Raw genomic sequence first — 25494 nt, forward strand, 5'->3', positions numbered from 1 at the left:
TGACACAGGGACAACACATTGATCAGAGAGCATATGCAGAGGACAGAATCCAGAGTCCTCTTCCACTTAAGGCCAGCATCCCACTTAAGAGAGAACTGAAAATCACCAAGATGGCACAGGGTTTAAGGAATGAGATCAGAAAGAGTCCTCTTGGGAGTCAAAAGAAAAAACTTGTGTTTTACTGTAAATAAAATCAGTTCTATGTTTGAGGGGGGATAAAGTCTTTCCTATCAGCAGTTATTGATGTTCTTCTCTTCCTCCTCAAATTATCTTGTTTTCTGTTTATACAGAATCCCCCAGCTGAATGCAAAATGCTAGAGAGCAGGGACTCTCATTTTGCCTTTAAATCCTTGGGGGTTTAACATAGAGCCTTGTACATAGTAGGTGATTAACCTGTTCCTCATTGTGAAAATGGAGATTACAGGGAACAAACGAAGTGCTTTGTAAAACATAAAGCACAGGGGCGGCCAGGTAGCACAGCAAGTAAGAGCACCGGCTCCAGTGTTGAGAAGACCTGGAGATCGAATCCCGGGCTCGGACACTTAGCACCCACCCAGAAACACCTGGCCGTGTAACCTTGAGCAAGTTACTTAACCCCAATTGCTTAGGGGTGGCCAGGTGGCTTAGCGAGTAAGAGCACTGGCTCCAGTGTTGGGACGACCTGGAGATCGAATCTCGGCCTCAGACACTCAGTACCACACCCAGAAATAACTGGCCGTGTAACCTTGAGCAAGTTACTTAATCCCGATTGCTTAAAAATTAAAAAAACAAACAAACAAAACCATAAAGCACTATACCAATGTCAGCTATTAGGTTCCAAAGAGTCTTTCTGTATCATATTTTAGACAATTCATTAAACTGACATGTCGACTGTTGCACCTGAAGGAGAGCCCCAACGATCTATAAAAAAAATTTTAATCACTATTCACTGATTGTTCCAGTGTTGCACAATTGGTGTGAGCACTTAAATCTACCTGTTAGAAATGGTAGCCATCAGGCAAGGGACTACTATGGAAAAAGAAGGTAAAAACAAAAATAAAGCTCATTCTGTTAAATGTAATGTAGCAAACTGACTGATTTAAGGTGAAGTAATTCATTGTCAAGTCTGTTATTTTCAGTTATTACTTAACTGTTTTTGATCAGGCCTCAGGGTATAATTATAGTAATTATGAGGATGGATCTTCTCATCAATAACCTTTTGACTCATCTTCTAAAAACTGTCATCCATCATCAGGCAGTGACAGCTATGCATTGTTTCAACTCATTCATCTGCTTCTGAGAGGAATACTTTCATATGAGTGTTATCTGCTGTCTTGATATATATGACCTCTTGCATACAGTTTGTCTGCCAGACAGGGACAGGAGCTACTGAACAAATAAAAGATTCTTTTTCTTTTTTTTATAAGCAATCGGGGTTAAGTAACTTGCTCAAGGTTACACGGCCAGTTATTTCTGGGTGTGGTTCTGAGTGTCTGAGCCCGGGATTCGATCTCCAGGTCATCCCAACACTGGAGCCAGTGCTCTTACTCACTGAGCCACCTGGCTGCCTCTAAGCAATTGGGGTTAAGTAACTTGCTCAAGGTTACACGGCCAGGTGTTCAAATAAAGGATTCTTACTGATACTGGGCTGGTCTAGCTAAGGATGGTAATGACACTGTATGCTGCATGCTTAAATGCATCCTTCCTAACCTTGGGCTGTGCCCATTGAAGAGATAATAGTTTCTTATATAATTTGCAGATCAATTATTTTATAATCTATTTCATATATTATAGAAAGTTATGATACATACAAAAGCTGTATTACAAACTGTTCAAGTCACTTAAAAAGTACATGTCTCCAGTGGGATTCAATACAAAAAATGAGTTAAGGAATAAGTAGTGTAGCAAGAAAAAAACTCTGGATTAGGAGAAGAAAAATTTGTATTCAAATTCTAGCTCTGTCATTTATATATCACTTTTGCTAAGTCATTTAATCTCTCAAGACTTCAGTTCCCTCATTTGAAAAATAAGAACTGGATTAAATTCTTTCTAAGGTCCCTTCTAGTTTTGAGATTCTGTGATTCTGTAAAAAAAAGGGGGGGGAGGGTATCAAAAATCACAGTTAATGTGTGTCAAATGTTAGAGAAAACTTTTTAAAAGCTTTGTTATGGTACATGTACATATAGTAGAGACAAACTAAAAAAATGTTCCTAGTGGGCACTCAAGATAATAAATCATTTTGAGGGAATCTAAGCATTTTAATGGAAAACATTCAAAAGCACTATTTGACTCAGTTGACAGTAAAAGGGGAAATTCCTGTAACTTTCAAATAAATGGTCTGCTCAACACTGAAAAAACCCCATTCAACTACTTTAGTAACAAACCTCAAATTATGTATTGTGGGGAGCCAAGCCCATCCAGGGACCCCTGCCCTTCTGTGGCAGAGTCTGGGATAGTGGTAGAGAGGAGCCCTGCTGGCCAGCAGCAGAGCTAAGAAGGAAGAGTTAGGTGAAAAGATAGATAAAAGATTATTTACCCAGAGGTTGACAATCATAAATGAGACAGGACTCCAGTATGGTGGAGAACAGAGTCAACTTTATTCAGCTAAGAGTCCAATATATATAGTGTAAAACTGCATAGTCATCATAAGCCACTGTCTTTGGGATTACACCACTGTCCTAGTTCCCATTTGCCTTATACATGAGGGCCGTGTACTCTATCTTTGTTATCAGGGTACGAGTACCAGGCAGGATGTTTCAAACCTCCCTAAACCTCTCTAGAACAGAATGGAGTTGTCCCCCAAGGCTTCTAGTTAATGCTAAGTTGCAACATTTTGCTAGTTTCCCCTGAGAACACTGCAAGCATCCTTGTTCCCAGGCCAGAAGCACGTACCAGGCTTCTCACAGGGATGTGATACCCATGCCTGTAAGCCTTCCAAGGGGATGGGGAACCAATCCGGGCCTGTTTAGCAGGGTCTTATGCTGAGAGGGCTTATTAAGCCATCAGGGTCAGAGTCCCACTGGCCGTGGTCCTCAACAACGTATAACAAGCTAAGTTAAAAAAAATAAAATGGCAAGGTATCAAGTCAGTTTAAAAAGCAACTTTTATTCAATTAAACTGTTGTCAAACACTTGCAATTTTGACCTAAAAAGAGATGTTAAATTATGCAAGATTTGTCTATTGTCTAGAGTTATTTAGGGCTAGATGTCAAAAGTATTTTTAGCCCAATCATTCCAAAGGCAGTTCATTAACCAAACATTCAAAACTCAATCACAGTAAAGCTCAACAAATACTTCTCTCTCAAGTTAATACAGATGTTATTTTCTCTTTGCTTCTTTATATATAACCCGCTCTACTGTTACTACTGAAGACAAACAAGGATTTTACTTTATCTTCTCTGATTAGTACAAATGAATAATACTAACTGCTAAGATTTTTCTGTAACTTTCCATCCTCAATAACAACATAAGAGAGACTTCTCATTTGGGTGCATTTTATTGATCTAAAAAAAATGACTTCCCTTTTGGGGAAACAACTGTCATTGTTTTCTATTCCAAAGTTAGTATGTAGTGATAGAAACAAATTTGGGAGTTCTCTAGAACATCAAAATATCTGGATGGAAAGTGAAAGTTTTTCATCTGGATATTTTCTATACAAATATAGGACTAGGACTTAGAAGATACATATTCAAAATATTCATATTATTAGAAGTCTTTATTTTAAAATTTTGTCCTTGTGTTTTGGTGATGTTTAGATACAGCCTTGGTTTTTAAAACTTTCTTTCATTATCTGCTTCTTAACCTACTGCCTTCTGTGAAATAAAAATATCACTTGAAAATTTTTCAGCACAAACATTTTAAACTTTACAATAATACAAAATATACTCAGACTTACATTCAGAAACTACTAACAACATGGCTAACTTTATTTTATAAATAAGTTTTCCTAAAGTCAACATTAATATTGCCAACTTGGGAAGAAAAGAAGTGTCATAGCTTTGATGTAAAATGAGCCATTTTTTAAAGGGTCATAATTCATAAGATTTTTTAAAAAGGTATTTCATTTGAGTTATTTTGAATAACAGTAAAGTGTGACAAGATATTAATGTAATAAAATGGTCATAATAATAGCATAGCTCAGAATATAAATCTTGTTGAATTAATTTACTGATACATATTAACATGTGTAGAATCTTCTAAATTTGGAACATTTTAAAGAACGTGTCAAAATCTAAGAACTGGAATTGACTTATCAATGATTCTGAAACACTGAAAAGACATGCTTAAATATATCAGAAGTAACTGTTCAATAAAGGAAAAGAGAAAAATTTGTTCATCATACAGAAATATAACAGTTAATTTGAAATTGAAATGAAATAACATGTCCCATGCTATGAGAAAGGAAGTCAAATATTCCCATATTAGACAAGTTAAAAATAGAATAAATTCCTCAAAAATATGTAGTTTCATGAATATAATTAATATTTTCCACTTTGCCAATTATTTTTAGAAATATAAACTAGTTTAAATAACAATATAGGTATGAACTAATGTATAAGTAGGTGATAGCTTAGGTATCTCATACTGAATTTAGGGGAGTTTTACATCGGTCTAAAACATAATTAACGATAAAAATTCTAAAAAGTAAATCTCTTTTAAACCTCCACATATATTCTTCATTATTTTCTAGATTAATCCTTTTTATCATTTTTTCATTTCATATGGAACCATTTTTCAAGTTATTTTATAACAGGAAATTAAACTATGTAGTTTAAAATGAATTAAATAAAAGCATCATTACTAAAAATAGTAATTTAAGGTTCATGGCAGTGTCAGCTTTTACAGAGATCTATAGATTTTTCTAAGTGCTAAACATTTTAAACAAAATGGATTGTTTGGAAATACTGTGTACAGGTATCTAAATAAACAGAAAAAATTCAGGCTTTGACTATCTGTTACCATAAGATCACACTCAATCTAGTTTACCATCAAAAGAAGAACTCTAATATCATTCTTCACTAACTATGAATTGCTAAGGTGATAACCTGCATCGGTTTAATGCCTTTGAAGTTAAGATGCTCTGACTCAGAATTGTAAGCCTTTTACAAAATTGGCATGAACTTCAATAGATTTCTACACACCTTATGTTACCCTAGTAAGTATGCAATTCTAGGCCCCACTACAAACTTTTGAAAAGTTCTTTAAAATCAGTTTTCATAACCATGTGCTCATGTTGTGCTCAGAATTAAGACACTGAAAAAAACCTTTAATTAAAAATGAGGTATTAAAAGGAAATGCAAATTCTTAATCTGCATCACTTCTCCATCATGTTGAGGATCATTTCACAAGTCACTTCTGTTTTTGGTTCTTCAGCAACATCTGTTGCTATTCCATATATGACGGGAACAATTCCATTTGTATGATATTCTATGTTTACAATGGAAATATCTTCAATTGGCATCTGTTCAACAACGTCATAGGAAAAAAGAGACCATTTTTGACATTAGGAATGTTACATTAAAATAATTTATAAACTGAAAATATACAAATATATGCTGAAAAGTAACTTGATTTAAAGCATGAAATCAAATATTTTAGAGTACTAATACTCTGATGATAGCATAGCATAAACACTTCTGTTTTGTATCCTTACTATTTGTGTGTTAATTTTAGGCCCTCAAATGATATATTTCCAAGATCAACTTAGTACTTGATTGCATCTGCTTGCTCTAAATAAGAAAAATATTCTAGCAAACCAACATTTTATTTTGTAGTTTGTTAGCAATTCAAGTTATTTTTTTTTTCCAAAACTGCTTGGTTTCTGTTAGAAACAGGACATACCTATCGTAATTAAAAAAAAAAAAGTTGTTACTTTCCATTTGTCTATTACTTCTAGTTTGTCTGTTCAATCAACAAATATTTACTGGGTGCCTGCCATATCCAAGGCATTGTGCTGGGTGCTATGAAGCATATGAAAGAAGTATCAAACTTTTGTCCCAATTCTCAGGAAGCCTAAATCTGGGTAATGAGGATTACAAAAGATCATTCTAAATATTTGTACTAGAGAATATCCAAGGGACTACTCTGCTTTCCTGCTACAAACATGAGAAGAAAGAATAACTTCAATTTAAGATATCATCGGGGGCCTCTTTAAAAATGCTATTAATCTATATCAATGCAATGTTTCTAAGTACTTCCCTGTAAAAAAAAAATGACACTGGACTTAATTAACGTTCCAAAGAGGCCTATAAATAGTTTGGCTTTTTAAGACTATTTTGCTGTAAAGGAAAATATTCTGTTCTCACTGGCAGAATAAAGTAGAAAAATTAGATAATAATCTGCATAAAATGAGTAAAAACATCAACTGCAAAATGCAGCACCTCACCTGTACCATCCATAATAATTTTTATCAATTTTATGCTTTGCTCTGGTAGTGACGTCCAGCATGAAATTATCATGGTTACTAGAGTTCCACTTTGACTACAGTGAAAAGTAGCCAGAATAAGAAGACTGGCAGTTTGGTATAGCGGAGAAAATTCTGGATTTGGAGGCAGGAAAAACTGAGTTCAGAATTCGTGACACTTGTTCATTGTGTTACTTTAGGCAAATTATTTAGCTAATTCACTGAGACTTAGAGTTTCATTATCTGGAAAGTGGGGATAATAATATCTGAAGTACTTAACCTCATACAGTTGTTGCGTGATTCAAACAAGACAATGGAAGCAAAGTACTTTTCGAATTTTGTGAATTATTATTACTATATTCATATTCCATATTCCTACCAATCACAACATATATTACCCTAAAATTAAAATTCTGATTCTAAAAATCTCAGACTTTATTTAATTATCTAAAATAATTTCTAAATCTTGGGCAGTTTGAAATCTACATTATAGTAAAATTTATCTTTTACGTCAATCGCTTTTTAAACTTGGCTTTATTTTTATGTTTCCTTTGCCTTCTTTATGTTCTTTTCTTATTTCCCCTCCACACTTTACATTGTGATTAAAGATATTAATTTTTAATTAAATCCTTAAACATATATTCAAAATCGACTAATTCTGTCTTTCTTTTATTGTCTATAGCTAAGGGAATTTGGGGTTTCAAAGGCAGTCTTAGATAGGAAAATAAATATAAAGTGAGGTGCATCTTTTGTCTCTTTATAAAATATTTTCATTCTTATTTCAGCATCAACAATCAAGATAAGCAGTTAGCAGATGTTAACTCCAAGCTTAACAAAGATGTGCTGTTATCAAGTGTCTAAGGCATAATAGTAACAATTTAGGGGCACCTTTATTTACATCAATCATTATTTTAAATGTTCCTCTAATTTTTATTTGTATTAGGAATTTAAATCACATGAGATTACCAACAGATGATTGCATTTCCATATTTGCTCGTTATATCAAAATTTCTTTGGTATCATAACTAAACACGTATTTATTGCTCATACATAAAACCCCACGAATTTTTTTTCTTTTTTGCTAAAAATTGTGTAATAGCCTAGTTTTTTTTTTAAAAGAAAAAATTTTTTTTTCGAAGTTGAGATGTAATTGTAATAAATTTTATAGGCTTTTAAAATAAAAAATTAAATATTTACTCTGGATGCTTTTAGGCATTATTCTGCTTACAGATAAGTAAGAGAATTGAATTATATGGCCCCTAAAGAGTACTCTACATAATTTATTGATTAGCCCTAGAATATAACTATTTAACAATCTCCTACATGAAAACTAAAAATATTCATCAGGTTCATTGAAATGATTCATAAAAATCACAGACTAGCACTATAATTTAAAATAATTTCTATTTGTATTTCTCAATGATGTATTTAATATTTGAAGAAGCTATATATTTAAAAATGCATGGTTTTGATTCATCCCTAAAAGCAAATAGAGATGTTCTAACTTATCTGGGCAAACACAAAAACCAGCCTCTACCCTATATCTGGATGGTTATACTTGATCTCATGAGTTTCCTAAGGATCATGAAACAGGGTATTTACCTTCTTCCTTTGCACCTTGTTTTGGGTCCTTCTGTTTTTCCTTTTTATTTTTTCTTCCTTTTGCTGACAGAACAGCCTTTCCTCTTTCCGCTTCACAATGCTCTGAATGTTTGCGCATGTTATTCTGTTGATAAAATGTTTCAGAGTTAGCATAATGAAAGTAACATTATTTTCAATATTTTAGCAAACCATTTATACTTTAAAGCATAAACACTGAGAAAATGCTGGGTCATATCTACTTCTAATCATTTGTACAAATAAGGATGATACTATTTATTAGTACAGATATTCTCATCCATGTATAGCTGAATGGTTCTCGTTTATGTAATTTAAAGAATTCTATAGATGATCCTTTAAAAAACCAAAAATACCCCCAAACTTTGCCTTTAAGGAGTTTTCGTGTCACATGAAATAGTCTTTTACTGTCATAGCATTGTTTTTTAAAATACTATTAAAAAAGGAGACAGTGAAGTTAAATTTGGGGAGCTATGAAAGTGTAGGAGGAATAAGAAGAAATTCCTATCATCTGATAAAGCAACATATGGTATAGCAAGATAGAGAAGAGCCTGTTGCTAAAAAAGCAATGCAAATTATTCAAAATTTGACAGGAGAGATCCTCCAAAAAAACATTCAGCATACCAGTGGGAATATTTAAGACAAACTACTTCAGTAAATGGGAATTATTTTCATGGGGAATATAGGTCTTTTTTTTTTTTTTTACAACAGAAGTAAATAGTACATTAAGTCACTTTACAATGAGATTTTCTGCAATGTGTCTATTCATAAAGCAAAAGACACAGTTAAATAATTTCTAAACTCAAAATCATAAATTGATTGTTAGAGCTGGATGAAATCATACTATCACAGATAAAGGATAGAGGACATTTTACAGATTATTTAGTCCTACTCTTTCATTTTATAGTTAAGGAAATTGTGGCTTTGTGCTTTACCCAAGGTCACAAGGATGATAAGTGGCAAAGCTCAGATTTAATTCAGGTTCTCTGACTCCTAATTCAACATTATTTTCAAGTATTATTTTACAAGTATCATGATACCTTCTCAGAGATAATTTTATCCAACCCTCTGAATTTACAGATTAGAAAATGAGTCCCAGGGGCAGCTAAGTGGTACAGTGAATAGAGCACCGACCCTGGAGTCAGGAGGACCTGAGTTCAAATCCAGCCTCAGACACTTAACACTTGCTAGATGTATGACCTTGGGCAAGTCACTTAACCCTGACTGCCTAGCCTTTCCCACCTCCAAAAAAAAAAAAAAGAGAGAGACCCAGTGAAGGAAAATTACTTGCTCGAGATTATATAGTTAGTTAATAGAAGGGCCAGGATTTGAATCCAGGTCTTTGAACTCTTGGTCCAGTCCTCTATCCATCATACTATGAAATTGCATAGAAAAATCTAGACATGTTCAATTTTAGTTATAATCAGGTTATATACAATGGAGGTACTAGTGCCTTTTCTTTATTTCTTCTGAACCTGACTATATATACTAGTTTTTATATAGGATTATTCTTTTTTGTAACAAAAAATGTTTTATTATTATTTTTTAAAGCAATTGGGGTTAAGTAACTTGCTCAAGGTTACACGGCCAGTTATTTCTGGGTGTGGTGCTAAGTGTCTGAGCCCAGATTCGATCCCAGGTCATCCCGACACTGGAGTCGGTGCTCTTACTTGCTGAGCCACCTGGCTGCCCCTAAGCAATTGGGGTTAAGTAACTTACTCAAGGTTACACGGCCAGGTGTTTCTGGGTGGGTGCTAAGTGTCTGAGCCCAGATTCGATCCCCAGGTTATCCCAACACTGGGGCCGGTGCTCTTACTCGCTGTGCTACCTGGCCACCCCAACAAAAAATGTTTTAAGGAAAAATGAGGAAAAAAAATATGAGGTAGATCTGGATGGTGTCAGACTCATTAGTAGTAGAGTCTCATGAAGTAAATATGTAAAATATTTTTTAAAAAAGGTATTATTTTGCAAAGTCAAAAAGCTTCTCAGAAGTTTTATCTTTGGATATGACTTATTTGTTATAAAATTCTTAGAGTGATATTATACTTTGATAATTAATTCATGCCAGATTCCCACTTTTATCTAATTCTAAACTACCAAACATATTAAACTGTTTATACCTTTTGAAACAATGTTCCCACTACTAGGCATCAATGACAGAAAAAAAAATTCCATATATACCAAAATAATGGTAGCCAACATCTTTGGTAGTAGCAAAACTGAATAAAAAGCATGTGCCCATAATTTTGGAAATGGCTGAATAAATTACGATGTATTAAAACAATGGAATATTGTGTTGTAAGAAATTAGGAATATGATAAATCATATTGGAAGCCTGAATGTAAAGTGCTGCAAAGTGAAGAAATTAGAACCAGGAAACAATATAAACAATTACAATAATAATATAAATGACAACAACACTACAAGACATCAGAAATCAGATTAAATTCAATCAATTATTAATATTCATTCCAGAGGATCACTGATGACATTTCCCTCCTTTCAGTAGACTATTGTATAGTAAATATTGCATATGATGTCTGACTTAATCACTGTGTCCATTGGTTCTGTTTTTCTTTGTTATAAGGGAGAGCTCTATGGGGGAAGGGCAGTTACTAAGAAGTTATTTAAAAAAACAAAAAGGATCAATTATACATAAAAAAATCCGAAACCTTAACATCAATAAAACAACAGCAAAAAAACATTTTATAATTACATTTTATAGTGGTATTAAAATTGTCTAAATTCCGTGCCTTAGGATAATATAGGCATAGTAGATGTGCCTTGCAAAGCTTTTTCCAATAGAGAAAGAACTTTTTTCTAGGCTGGTACTCATTTTTGTCATAACTGATTCTTTCTAGAATTAACTATCCTTAAAGTATCTTACCCATCGTGAAAAACCTTTGCCACATTGGGGGCATTCATAAACGGTTGGTATGAAATTTTTATCATGGTATTTCTTGAAATGAACATTTAAAAGTTGTTTCTGCCGGAAACATTTATTGCAGGAAATGCAGGTAAACGGTTTCTCTCCTGTGTGGGTACGTTTATGGATTGTCATGTGTCGCTCCTGGAAAGAAAAAAAATCAGTTGAGCGAAAGCCCTAAGTACAATAGTCATTCCATGTCTCTCCTACTTCAATTGTTCTCTCTCATAGAACATGGCATAGTAATCCGCAAATAGCATATCCTAAACAAGTACTTGTTGGTTGATTCCAACTATTAATCATCTTGGAAAAATACCCCCCAAAAGTACTGATTAAGGACTTGCACACGTGGTATTTTAAAGAAGATTTATCTATTTTATCCTTGCCCTTTAGGGACTAACCACACAAGTCATACAGTGTAACTTACAGTTTCATTACTTGCTGATTTTCCAATTCTACATAGTACACTATGGTGTGCACAGTTCTGCAATGGAACCTCATACTAATATTTTTCCCCCTGCAAAAACAGCGATGAATTTGGATACTAATTCTTACATTTATAATTACATGGATTTATATTGCTAAAGCAAACATGCAACTTGATAAATATATATGATGATGTTGAGTCTGTCAAATTTATTAAACTTTAAATTCAGAAGACCTCTAGGGTTGGAAATAATTTCTCCAAAAATTACAAATGTCCTATCTAACTCTCAAAGGTGCTATAAATAATTTTTAACGCATGCTAAAAAACAAATTTTACCTAACGTATTTGGTAAACATTTGAAAGGAATTCATGACTTCTTTTGGATTACAACAACTTCTTAACTGCTGTTAGTATTCAATCATCCTTTTCTAATCCATTTGAGTAGTGGACATCTTGAATTCCATGATAAGAAATCTATGCTTTATTTAGCTAGCAATGGAAAGCCTCTGTAAGTTTTTTGTTTTTGTTTTTTATTAGCAGGAGACCCAAAGATTCAAAATGTAGGATGGACTGAAGTTAGAAGAAGGAAAATAACTAGAGGCAAAGGTATTATAATAATCTAAGCTAACAGTAACAAGAGCCTAAGTTAGGGTAGCAACAGTAAGACTGGAAATGAAGGGATGAATACAAGAGACTTTGTGAAGGTAGAATCTATAAGACTTAGCTACTAATTCAATGTGAAATAAAAGCAGAGGAAGGAATCTAAGGTGACACCAAAGTGTTAAGCTAATTGGAGGCTAGGAGAAAGGTGGTGGCACTGAGAGAAATCAGGTAGTTAGAAAAAGGAGTTGATCTTTTGGAGGTAGGATCAAGTTGGGTACTAATTAATACATTACAATCATTTTTTACCTCACAATCAATGGCAAAAATATTTATAATAGGAAATAAGTTTTAAAGCACTGATTTGTGTAAGCTTTTTTTTTTTTTATCATTCTGAAATACTTAAATGGATCTATGATCTTATCCACGTGTATATTCCCTTCAGAGATGCATACTAAACCATCCATGCCTACCCAACCTGTGCATATCATAGTCCCATAAGTTTACCAGGGAGAAGGGGTAATGAGGTGGTATTTGTCATCAATCCAATATTCTAGTGGTAATATTCTGAAACAGTCCTTTAAAAACTGGATGGCTTCACTAAGATCTTAAAAAGTGAAAGAATGCCTACCTGATTCCTTACCTATTATATTCTATTACCATGCATTCCAAAACTCCAAAACACTAACACATAAAATACCTGTTTGCAGGCATAACTGCAGTCATCACATTTGAACCTTTTTTCATTTCTATGAGTTTTCTGGTGCTGAATGAGAGCATAGCGTTCATGAAATACAGCAGTGCAGTAACGGCATTTCATCTCTATAGCCTTATAGGAATGTAGGTTTCGCAAATGGACACCTAAAAAATTTAACAAATCATTGTCCTATCAGCTTCCAGTAAGATTGGTCATTTTTTTCTTCTTCAAACTAGCCATCTACTAGAACCTCACTTAAATAATATTCATCAGTAGAGAATAGAATTTAGTGTAAGACCGAGAGTTATTTTCGGATGTTCGTTGGCTATAGAACCAGAGGATAGTTTTTAAAGCTATGGTTTTCATACAAACACTCTCCACCTTCTACAAAAATGAGGTATTTCACTTTATTTTAAAATTTAAAGTTATGTTTGGTAATTGTTAGTTAATATTCTAAAGATTCAAGCACTAAAAATATTATGTAAGCTACAACCAAATGACACTTCATGTGTCTCTTCTCATTTGAGATGTTTATCAAGGTCTGATTAAGCATGCTGTATTGTGATTTTTGCTCAATTGAATCAGGCTTTTAGGCATGACAATTCTGTTATACCCTGTGTAAGAAGCCAAACAAAAGGCTGGTAATTGCATAGCTTTGATACATCCCACTTATGCTGACTCATACTTATTCAAATGGCTTCTGTTTCTAATAAAGCAATTTGCATGCGAATTTACTAGGTTAAACAAACCAACTTACATGGAAAATATGGAATACAATTATCCCTTCCACACTGCTACTTTCCCCATTGCAATTTGGATATATTACAAGTTGGCATAAGAAATTAAACGGGAATTTTTTTGGAGTTTTGTGGAAGCCCAAAGATGAAACAGACCCTATGACCAAATACTTAATCCAAACTTTAAAATAATGTAGTGAAAATGCCCCATAAAAGAAAAAGAAATAATTCAAACTTTTTCTTTGGTACGAAGGGAGGGCCAAAAAATTCTACCTGAATTTTCCAGATTGTGCAGTGTAGTGACCCTAAGCCCTGTGATATGGAAGGGATAATTGTATAATATAAATGTATCCCAAAAGTCTTAGTACAGTTTTAAGCTAAGAGGTAAAAAGGGGGTGCTTAAAACCATATTCAGAATTTTCGGGCACTCTCATGTACGAACTATTAATTGGATGCTATATAGGCAATACTATTTTCCTAAGACAATATGAGAAAAATATCACTAGGGTTTTCTCAGTAATCTGCTTTTAAAAACTCATATACTCCTTAAAGTTCCACTGGGAACTTATTACACAATACCATACTCACTGTGTTAGAATGCTCGAAATTAACATGTTTGTTAGAAGTGTTGTAACATCAAGGATTAACCTTCTAAATACCCGACCAACTAATTGATAAAAATGATAATGGCAGTAAAAGAGGGCTGTTATTGAGCAATTAAAGAAAACAATAATGAAGGAACAGGCCTGCTACTTGAGGAGTGATGGGTATAAAGTGAACAGATGACAAAGAGAATGCAGAACTACCTGACTCCTATTTGACGTCTATATTTTTCATCAACTGGAATGTTTCTATGACTCAAAAATTTGGAAAAATATGATTCTGAGAGATATGAAGCACATGCAAATTAAAGTATAGTAAGAAAGTCCCTTAAATAAGCTCAAGTTCTCAGGCCTGAAAAAATTATACCCATGGCACTGAAAAAAATCTGTACATGGGCTCAGGAACTTCCATTTGTAATATCTGAGGAGTCATAGAAAACAAAAACTGGAAACAAACTTTTCAAAACCTAGGGAAAAAAAAACTTAAAAAAAACTAGTAATATCCAAGGAATCATAAGAAAACAAAAACTGGAAACAAAATTTTTAAAACCTTTCAAAAACCTAGAAAAATACATTTTAGAAATAAAGACTGTTGGGTATGACAAAGAATACCAAAAAAATTCTAGAATGAATTGTTCAAGAAATTAAGTAAATCCATGCTACTTTATGTAAATGTATTCATCTAAAAATTAAAGTACCAATTTTTTTTTTTGGAGGCATTAGACTATTAGATCAGGGGAGAGTTGTAAATATACTGTTTCTGGCAAGGCATCAAAGAAACTCTCTTATACTTTGGGATAAGCTCTAAATAGGAAGAGACCTGGGTTCTAGTTCTGATGCTGCCACTATGTAGTAATATAACCACAGGCAAGTTATTTGACTTCTAAGCCTTAGCATTCTCATAATATAAAACAAAGGTCTAGTGGGGAGGAGAAAGAGTGAGAGTAAACTAAAATATTTCTAACATCCTTTCCAGAAATAACATGAAGCTTTATAAACTTGAAGTTGGAGAAACGTGAGCTAGATGGCAGTATTGTTAGATAGATTCAGAGATCCTTGAGCCACGGAGTAAATGATTTAAGAGAGTAATGCCAGGAAAGGGGAGACACAAAGCTGGGAGGAACAATAAGTACACATTCAAAAAGCTCTTGGAAAGTTAAATATGTAGGCCTAAAGTTTCTTAAAAAACTCAACTACACAAGTAGAGGAAGGAGACATGGATTAATAGGTGTTCGAGTTACATTAACAGAAATACAATATCCACTGATCAGAACAAATCTTAAGTACCATATATAGCTCTGTATGCCCAATTAAAAGGGCGATGACAAAATGAAGTTTATTTTAGAAAGGCAACCAAGACATGCAGAGATCTAGAAACCCTTCATATGAGAAATGGTTGAATGAGCTGACGATTTTTAGTCTGAAGAAGAGAAGACTCGGGGTGAAAATAATAGTTGTCTTAAAATATTAAAGGGATTCCATATGGAAAAGGGACTACCCTGTGCAGAAGAGAGCTAAACTACAATTCATAAGTTGAAGTCAATGAGGCAGATGTTAACTTGAAATGAGTGTTTAAAATAATTATTGCCCTTCTAAAAAAATTAATCATTGCCCTTCAAAAATGGAACAGGCTTATAAGGTAGTAAGTTTGCCCTTACTGGAAATGTTCAAGCAGTGTGATAGTACAAAGGGAGTTATTTCTTGAATTTGGGAAGGGATTTGTATTAGCTGTTCTCCAAGATCCTTTCTAATTCTAAGAACCTATAATCCTAGCATACCTGAATCTGTTAATAGAAATATAAAGAATTCTAAAACTCAGGAAACCTCATTAATATTTTTATTTATATTTTTCAACATTAATAACAAAAGTAAGTGTCCAACCTCAATCTTTATGAACTTCAATTTTCACAAAACTAAATCACATTATTAACTTTGTAATTCATATTAATAATTTCAACTTAACCCAACTGATTAATTGACTTCAAATATTCATTCATAATCTCAAAAGCCACATGAGAAAAAGTATGCTGTTATGGAGGCCATTAGCTTAGGGGTCAAGACCTGCATTCTAGTCTCATCTTTACCATTTACTAGCCTTGGGCATGTCATTTAACTGCTCTCAACCTCAGTATCCTCATCTGTATAAAATGGAGATAATAACGGTGGCCCTGCCTACCTTATAGGCTTCTTGCAAAGATCTAGTAAGAAAATGTATGTGAAAGAGCTTTGAAACTCAGAACTCAACAAATGGGCTACATGATTGTTATGAACATGTATTTGTCATTCTAGCCACAAGGTGGCAACAGATCACTTTGTGAAGAAAAAAAATTTCCAGTGGAAATGAAAGAAGTTCGCACATATGAGAAGGAAAATCAATGTAAACTTGATTAAAACAACCAACTACTCACGTAGGTCACTTTTTCTTGCAATGACTGTACCACAATGTGGACACTGATGTTTGGGGACATTTTCACTATGCTTCTGTAGTATATGTATTTTCATGGTTCCACTCTGGGTGAATCTGGCATGGCAGACGTAGCATTCATAAGGTTTTTCACCTATGATTCAAGATGAGAGATGAAATGTATGTGTCAGGATTAAATGTTCTAGTGCAACTGCTTACTGTCTCGGGGACTGAAAAGAGGAGGGAGGGAAGGAGGAACAGAATCTGGACCTCAAAACTTTAAAGAAAAAGACAAATGTCAAAATTTTTTTAACATGTAATTGGGGGAAAAAAATAAAATCTATTAAAATAAATAAATAAATGTCTGTAACAAAATGACAGACGCATTGTGGTCCAATGCAATCCAACTTATTCAAACAAAGATCTAATAAAAGCCTACTTTTGTTAGATATGCAAGGCATTGATTGAGAATACAAAACCAAAAACATTTTAAACGCTTGACCTCAAGGAGTTCATAAACTATTGAGAGGGATTCAACATATAGTGTAAGTAAATTCAAGGTAATTTTAGGGGGGAAATGTTCTAACAAACGGTGGGGGGGAGAGAAATGAAAAATTTCTTGGAAGACTTGATACAAGTTTGTATCAAGGTTTTGTTTACCCTTTTGTTCCTTATTCCTTATTCCCTATTCCTTTATCTGAATACCTTTTTGATGTGCTAAGTCCTTAAGTAAGTCAGATGACTTCAGTTAAATTAAAGGAAAGTAGATTTAGAGTTGAAAGGGATTTTAGGAATCCAATCCAACCATAACAAACAAAGGGTGAACGTTCTTGACACACGCCTTCACCCCCCCAAAAAAAGCTATTTATATGGCTTTTGATCCACTGAATAGTAATTCAGTAATTCTAATGGTGTATCAAAGTTACCTAAGTAACTTTACAGGCTGATTTCAGAAGTTTTATTTTAAGCATTAAAAAAATTCAGAAAAGGAAACACCTTGTGTTCTTATATAAGTTACTCTAAGCTCAAATCAAAAAGGAAGTGTTAACTGTTCCTGATGTTAACTTAAAAAGCTGTACATATCAAAATCTGAACCTCAAAACAGAACATTCAAGATATAACTGTGCCACAGAAATAACATTGGATTTGGAATCATAACTGGTACACAGAGGGATTATGTTCAAATCTCAGCCATGTTACTGTGTGACCTTCGGTAAGTCCTTTGAACTCTCTGGGCCTTCTTGTCCTCATCTGTAAAATTGAGGGATTGAACTTAGATCATTTCTGAGATCCCCATCAGTTCCAAATCTATGATCTATAATTATTCTGTAACTTCTATATAAATTCTAGAGTTCTATAATAATAATAATTATTCTATAATTAATGTGCACTTATTCCCAACATCATCAAATTTGAATATGGTATTACTTAGTTAAACATAAATATGAAAAAGCTTTTACCTGAATGAGTTCTCATGTGTCTTTTCAGTTTATAAGTATCTTTGCTAGCATAGCTACAGAGACAACACTGAAATGGACGTTCTCCCGTATGTGAACGTATGTGGCGCTTCAATTTGCTTGCCTAATATAAAAGTGTAAGATACAAACTTTGTCGTAAAACCAAAAATTGGAAAAAACAAATTATATTCCTTCAAAATATCCAATAATACTTATATGTGTTGAAACAAACTTTTTCTTTCAATCAAAACATTTCATACAAATAATTGAAAAATAAAAGAAAAAACAAACACATTATTGTGGCATTTTATAGTGCAATCAGCAGATGAAGAACAGTAGGTTAAAATGTAGTTCTAAGTTTTTGCCTTCACTTTACAAAGGAAAATTTCAGTTTTAGCTACTCAAATGACTGAATTTTATTTTGTTTCTATGGTAGCATATACTCAACACTCACAGAGTTTATATTACATTATAGAAGCACAAAGGCAAATCCATCAAGTTCTGACTGACTTAATGTTAGGAAAATATTTTAATTTTTAAATTATTAGACCCTTATAGGACAAGATAATAGGACAAGAAGCACATTACATTCACAACCTCCTCCATCCCTACTTCAAATGGGCTCTTATTTTTTGGAGGGAAGAAGCTAGGGCAATTGGGGTCAAATGACTTGCCCAAGGTCACACAGCTAGTAAGGGTTAAGTGTCTGAGGTCGGATTTGAACTCAGGTCCTCCTGACTCCAGGGGTGGTGCTCTATTCACTGTGCCACTTACCCGCCCCTAAAACATTAATTTTTTAACTTCATGATAAAGTTATAAACTTTCTATCATGTAGGTGTAGAACATTTTTTTAAAAGTTATTTAATAAAGATTCTGGTAACATGTATACTTAAGAAACTATAGCATTATGTCATTATTATTCATTTTAAAGTTAGTAATCTTCTTTATTATCTTTTATGTGTAATGCTTCTCTTTCCATCAGTCTCAGTACACTATTCCAATGTATCTTTTCCTAAATATTTTTTCTGACAATTGGTGAAGCTTAATTTTGTTTTGCTGTCATTTTACTTGAAAAGTGAGACTGCTGTTATGTATAACTGAAATATAATCTCTTTTTGTGAAATGATTGTGACATATAGGGCCAAATGTTAAAATGGCAGCATTCGTGTAACTGAGAGTGAAAATAACTATGCTTGAAATGTTATGGTTTTGGAAACTTGCCCTTAATTTGAAAGGAGCAAACGGTCAATCTCAATAGCAATTGAGTTATGCTCAAAAATTCAGAATAGACACACTTCAAAAGACCAGATAAAATCTATTTTGAAGTCATTTTAACATTGAATATCAGTGAATTCTACCTTAAAATACTTGGCAAAACAATATAAAATTGTGTATGGTATTTCTTGAATATAGTTTCATTCTATATTATACTAAAGACAGCTACAAATTTATGATAGATTTCCAACCATGACTTTTTACACTGAAATCTCAGACTGGGAGAAATGCTAACTTCAAAAGGAAAGTCAATAGCTTCCAATTCAGTTACAGATTAGTTTTTCTATCTTTTACTTAATTAGCATAGATATATTCATATAGCATTTGTGTACAACTTCCCTTTCTTACAGCTTAGTAATCACAGAAAATGAGAAATAGATTTTTCTATTTGAACTTTAGAAAACATAGGAAATGGTTTATTATTCACTATAGTAGAAGTTTTTAGTTCAGATTTATAAATCATTATCATTTTGGCATATGTCATTATTAACAGTTAAAAGCATATCTGCTACAATTTCTCATAAGACAATATCAAACTTTAAGCATATGAAAAGCAAGTATGCTAAAGGATCTAGAATGGCACTTACTTCTACACTAGCATATTTGCACATTGAACATTTAAATGGTTTCTCATGAGTATGTTTATAACGCCTGTGTCGCACAAGTTCACCACTAGTCACGAATGCCATGTCACAGTCGCTGCATTTATATGGTCTGGTTCCTGTAAAAGACAATGTTTTTTCTACTTTAAAATTTTGTGAATGAGGTTTACTCATTAACTTTTCCAGCAATAAATCTATAATATGGAGATACAAGGTCATGTTAAATTTTAAATAGCTTGAAAAAGCATAAGATACAATGCTGAATCATAATGTATTAGCAGAATGGGATTTTTCAGGTCTGAGCAAAAAAAATTTCTATAGATAATTAAAAAGACAACATTTAGGAATCTGTAATTAGCTTTTTTTTTTTTAAAGCAATTGGGGTTGAGTAATTTGCTCAAGGTTACACGGCCAGTTATTTTGTGTGGGTGCCAAGTATCTGAGGCCAGAACTGATCCCAGCTCTCCTGATGCCAGGGCCGGCACTCTTACTCACTGCGCCACCTGGCTGCCCCTCTGTAATTAGCTTTAACTGACTTCATCCTAAGATTACTGATTTTAATGTTAAAAAAGAGAAAATATTAAAAGCACAGCACCGTTACCTCTTGAATCCCCTCCTTCCTGATTTCCACAGTGGGAAGAGTATTTTCAATTCTTTATGATTCAAATATTTAGTTTATAGCTTTATTTGGTACTGATGTGGCATACTGGCACATTCTCCAAACTGAACCAAATTTTGTAAGTGAAATATCATAAAATATTATACATGTCACACAAACATACATAGGTATTCCTCTATCTGTTCCTTTCCCAGTATTAACCTCCTTTTTAATTCCATTTCTCCTAAACATGTATAATTAACCACTAATATATGCACTCCTCTTTTAGATGGCAATATCCCATTCTTGGAGGTCTTAAAATTTTTTCACTCACTTACGAGCTGTCTTCCTTTTTTTCCCTCGTCCCCTTTGTCTCAACAACTACAGAAACCAGTTCTCCTATTACCTTAAGTTACAACTCCCTTTCAAAAGTAGGATTTTCAGTCAATCAGTAAGTATTACCTACCTTTTTTTGATAATCCTAAGATCGTACTTATTTGCAAATATATAATTAGAATATGCTACTCATCTATTGACTTTGTTTGAAATGTTTTATATTGAAACCTACCTCCATCATCATGCCCTAATCCTAGTGTAATATGAAATGCTTACTCTAATCATGTAATATGTTTCTCTGTATAAGATGAAGTCTGTTGGGTTTTGATAGTCATCAAATAAAAGAAATGGATTTCCAAGTTATTTTACCTGTATGTGTATTCACATGATTCCGTAGAAGGGTAACAGTACGAAAGGCTTTCAGACAGAGATGACACATATGAGGTTTTTCATTAGAGTGAGTTTTCATATGACGATTAAAACTTGAGATTTTAGAAGAGGTAAATATGCAGATTTCACAACGGAAGCTTTGTTTTATTCCTACAGGATAAAAATACAGCATTTACATTCAATTACAAAAAAAGTTCTTCATCCTTTAAAAATGTGCTTACCATTAAATTCCATCAAACAAATTTTTAAAATTAAACAAATTTAACCTGAAAACTACTCTTTTTAAAAATCCAATGAAATAGTTCAGAAAATATATACTATATATTCTAAAGATAGTACCACATTTAAACAATTGGAGGAGAAAAAAAAAAACTCTTGCATTGTAGGAACCAAACATTAAAGGATGACTACCAATACTTCAAGCTAATAACAAAATACACTTACTTAGTATTTCAAAATATCTGTAATTTCATCAGTGTACGTACTCTTAAATCCCTGAATCTAAATGAGAAGTGCAACTCACAGTGCCTTAAAGTTTATGAATTCATAGAATCATAGATTTAGAGCTAGAACGATCTCTAGAAACCACCTAGTTCAACCTCCTCATTTTAAGGATGAAGCAACTGAAATACAGGGAGTGTGACTTGGCCAAGGTTATACAGGCAGTGGGATGAGCAGGTATTATGGTTAAAAAAAACAAAACAAACATCATTGCCTGATGGATAACATTCTGGTGATAAAATCCTCTGAATTTAGCTAGGTTTCTATTCCTTAAACAATAATTTGATTGGTGTTCAAGACATACATATATTCAAAGCCTTTGCAACTTGTCAGAATTTGTGTCCTGCCAGGATAATCTTTCAGAAAACATCCTTGTTTCTATATCAAGATGGAACTACAAAATTTATACTCAATCATTAAAAAATTTAATGTGTATTCACTAAAGACTTTCTAACCAAACAAATAAACAATGATTATTCATTAAGTATCTATTACTGTGATATGGAGATAATTCTGAAATTCAAGGGCCATAATAGCAAAATTTAAGCTCTGGCAGACTGTACAAAGCTGAAATGGTTCCAAGTGTGGGCCAAGCAAGAAACCACATGTATAATCTAAACACCAGAGTAGCTAAATTTGGATATGTTTTACCACCAGAGAGCTGGTTATCTGCTGATAGAATTTTTGGTCATATCAATTTATGAAATCATCTATTGTGGCATGGAGGAGGCTGTGATCAGCATAGGACTACCTATAAAAATGAAATTAAGGATCCTGAAAATACTAAAGTAAAATGTAAACAATATATTTAAAAGGAATTATAATTTAAAATGTTTCTCAACTATGAATAACTGATAGAATGGTTTTCCTTAAATTCAAATCTACCAAAATATCTCCAAACTGCTAAAAATCCTTGGTAATAACCTGTGAAGTAACATAACAAAAATAATTGATATCTTCAGGTGACATTAATAATTCAGAAATGTAAACTCAAATATTTTCATTCAGGTTGAGAATAGCCGAATTAGATTTTTGCTGTGATATCTGTAGATAACTTTTTAAAAAAAGGGTTTGGCTAAAATCACCTTCAAATGGCATCCAGGGCTTGGGAACCTGCAGCCTGGAGGCCACATGTGGCCCTCTAGGTCTTCAAGTGTAATCCATTGACGGAACCCAAACTCCAAATCCTCCCCCAAAGGGATTTGTTCTGCAAAATTTGGATTCAGTCAAAAGGCTGCACTTGAAGACCTAGAGGACCACATGTGGCCTCCAAGTTTCAGGTTCCCCAGCCCTGGATATACTAACTGAACTGAACCGAAGATATCCACTGTACTTTGCTCTGTACAAAACAAGTTAAATAGGAGCTAACAATCTAAACATCAAGGTATTTATGTAGTATCCCAAATGAGCGGCTACCAATATTATAAAATAATATCTGCTTTGTTTTGGGGTATGCATGAATGATGTAAAGTGTTTAAAAAATATGAAAATTTTCCTGAGCAAATAAGCTCCATGTCAAAATAGAAAGTTTACTCTGAGAACAAATCATACCTGCATTTCTACTACCATTTAAGAATAAGTCTATACTAAGTCAGTTAAAACATCTTTCTAGTTTTTTTTATTTAAATAACTAATTTATTCAAAAAAAGGTAACCTGGCAGCAAGCTTTGGGATCAGGAAGACTGTTGAAGTGCTATTTTTGACAAGCATGCCACTTAACCTCTAAGTGCCCTGGGCAATTTTCCATTAACTATAAATCACAGAGAAATTGTGATTTTTATCAGTATTGGAAATTTCCATAGATCGTGTTCAAATGAAAAAAATTCTTGAGTTGATCAAAAATCTATCTGTTAGCTATTTTTAAATATTTTGAAGACAACTAAAAATCACCCACTTGTTTAGAAATTTCAAGTAGAATTATGGCCTTTTGAAAATGAGAGCAATGAATTAATTCCCCTTCCATGAGAAAACGGCAATCCTATTTTTCTTAATTCCAAGTGCTTTATATAACATAAATTACTTTAATCTTGCCTACCCTTTGTCTTTGCTTGATTTTCTGCAGTTTCAGAAACCTCATCAGTATCTTGTTCTGATGAAGGTATATCCTCATGTTCTTCAATTCCTGAGTCAGCTGGTAACAGAATGATTTCTTCCTTTTCTCCCTCTCTGAGTTTTTCAAAAGTAAATAAATTTTCCTTTTGGTCAGCAAATTCTCTTTCTTCACATAACTGCTGGACTTCCCCTTCATCCCCATATATATCTTTGCTTTTATCCTAATAAAGAAAAATACAATCATTCACAGAAATATCAAGCTTACTCAAATTTAATACATTAACTTAATACTAACCAGTCTGAAGCATAAACAAAAGTGTGATATCTTCAATGCTAAAATATGTCTAAAAATATACATTTAAGCAATTTATTAACTCTCCTTCTCAGGCTGTATGACATGAACAAGTGCTGGTGTTACTACCTTGAGCAATTTATGAGGACTGGTTTTTAAACTAAAAAAAAAAAATCACATCACTAATTCTGCAGAGAATGACTAAATGGTGTTGCCCTTTAAAATTGTACATATTAACATATTTTCTACCTCTATCAATTCTGTGTTTTCATCTAATGGTGGATTAACTGTCACTTTATCTTCTTCACTGCAAATTTCAATACTTTCTTCCACAACATTAATCTCCATCACCTCCACTTCATGAAGTGAAAAGACTTCTTCCTGAATGCTTATTGCAACACAGTGGTGCAAATTCTGGTGGGATATCTCACTTAACTCTGTCTGGACATTTATGTCTTGCTGTAACACTAGCAAGGATTGCAAACCACTTTCTCCCTGATGCACCATGACATGCATCCCTTCTGCTGGCTGCACAGTCATCTGGCTCATCTCCTGGTCATTCATGTCATCTGTGGCAAAATGCACAGTTTGCAAGGTAAGTATGTGCTTCTCATTCTGTTCTGTTGCAGGGATCAACTCCAACTCTCCTTCCACAATCTTGGCTTGAAGGCCTGCATAGGAACCATCCATCTCAAGGCCACAGCTGCTCTGCCTCTCTTCTAGCTTAGACACTTTATCTACATCGTTTTCTTTGGCCTTTTCCTGGATCAGATCGGTGCCTTTTATCTTAGTGAACTGTTCCAGCGAGACCGAGGCTTCTGTCCCCATTCTGGAAGCCTATTTCGGGAAAACCAAGAAGTCTAGGTTAGGGTTCTCCAAGGCCTTGCATTTTGCAACCTTTCAGGCCTGGGTCTCCTGGCCATTCACACAGATCCTGCCTTAAAACAGGAGCTGCAACTTTCTGAAAACCATAGCCAGTCCCTCACTGCCTTCCACTAAAGTCAGGTCAGCCCATGGCCTTTCTCTAACAGGGTTGACCTGCCTGGTCAGCTAACCAATGCTGGTCACCGTCTGCCTTCCGCTCACCGGGTTAGGCCTGCTGCCTTTCACTAAGAGGGGCTGGTTGGCAGCTTTCAGTAACCAGGGCCCACTGCCTTCCGATCACCGGGATCCGCCCACTGCTTTCCTCTAACAGGGTTGGGGCCACTGCCTTCCGTTAACGGGGCCAGGCCCTTGCCCTTGATAAACCCGTTCGTGCCTCGGCCTTTTGTTAACCTTATGCTAACCAAGGTTGGCCGATTAACCTCTGATAACAGGGCCTGGCGATTGCCTTTCGCAAACGCGGGCCAGGCCATTATTTCCTTTCGCTACCCAGGGTGGCCCATCATTGCCTTCCTCTAAGTGGAGCCAGGTCGCCGCCTTCCGCTAAGCAGGGCCTTTGTTCTCCCCATCCTTTCCCCTTCCCCCCAACAAGTTAGACCCCAGTCCCCCAGCCCCCCGCCCTTTAATCGCTCCAGCCCCACGCAGGCACGCACACTTACCGCCTCCCCCAGACCACCCTCGAGGCCGCCCCCGCCCCTTGACCTCCTGACCCCCTAAC

The 25494-nt window shown here is 34.2% G+C and overlaps 1 protein-coding gene across 3 annotated transcripts; it reads right to left on the reverse strand.

Annotated features, from left to right (window-relative positions):
• Nucleotides 1-5285: 5285 nt before the first annotated feature.
• Nucleotides 5286-24722, reverse strand: CTCFL (CCCTC-binding factor like). Of its 3 annotated transcripts, XM_069072777.1 has the most exons (12): nucleotides 24532-24722; nucleotides 24409-24415; nucleotides 24144-24329; nucleotides 23586-23823; nucleotides 21029-21199; nucleotides 19711-19844; nucleotides 17852-17972; nucleotides 16396-16545; nucleotides 12652-12812; nucleotides 10886-11068; nucleotides 7985-8107; nucleotides 5286-5451 (listed from the first exon to the last, which is right to left on the reverse strand). In XM_069072777.1, the coding sequence occupies exons 1-12, from the start codon at nucleotides 24720-24722 to the stop codon at nucleotides 5293-5295; spliced, it is 1824 nt and encodes a 607-aa protein (XP_068928878.1). In that variant the 3' UTR covers nucleotides 5286-5292. The 3 variants fall into 3 exon arrangements, with proteins under 3 accessions (XP_068928878.1, XP_068928877.1, XP_068928876.1); XM_069072776.1 differs by having other exon boundaries at nucleotides 5286-5448; nucleotides 24144-24722; XM_069072775.1 differs by having other exon boundaries at nucleotides 24144-24722.
• Nucleotides 24723-25494: the final 772 nt, after the last annotated feature.

The sequence above is a fragment of the Petaurus breviceps genome, unplaced genomic scaffold (assembly GCF_028583685.1).
Source record: "Petaurus breviceps papuanus isolate PSGF00001 unplaced genomic scaffold, PetGlider_PUasm1.0 90847, whole genome shotgun sequence".
Classification (NCBI taxonomy): Eukaryota; Metazoa; Chordata; class Mammalia; order Diprotodontia; family Petauridae; genus Petaurus; species Petaurus breviceps.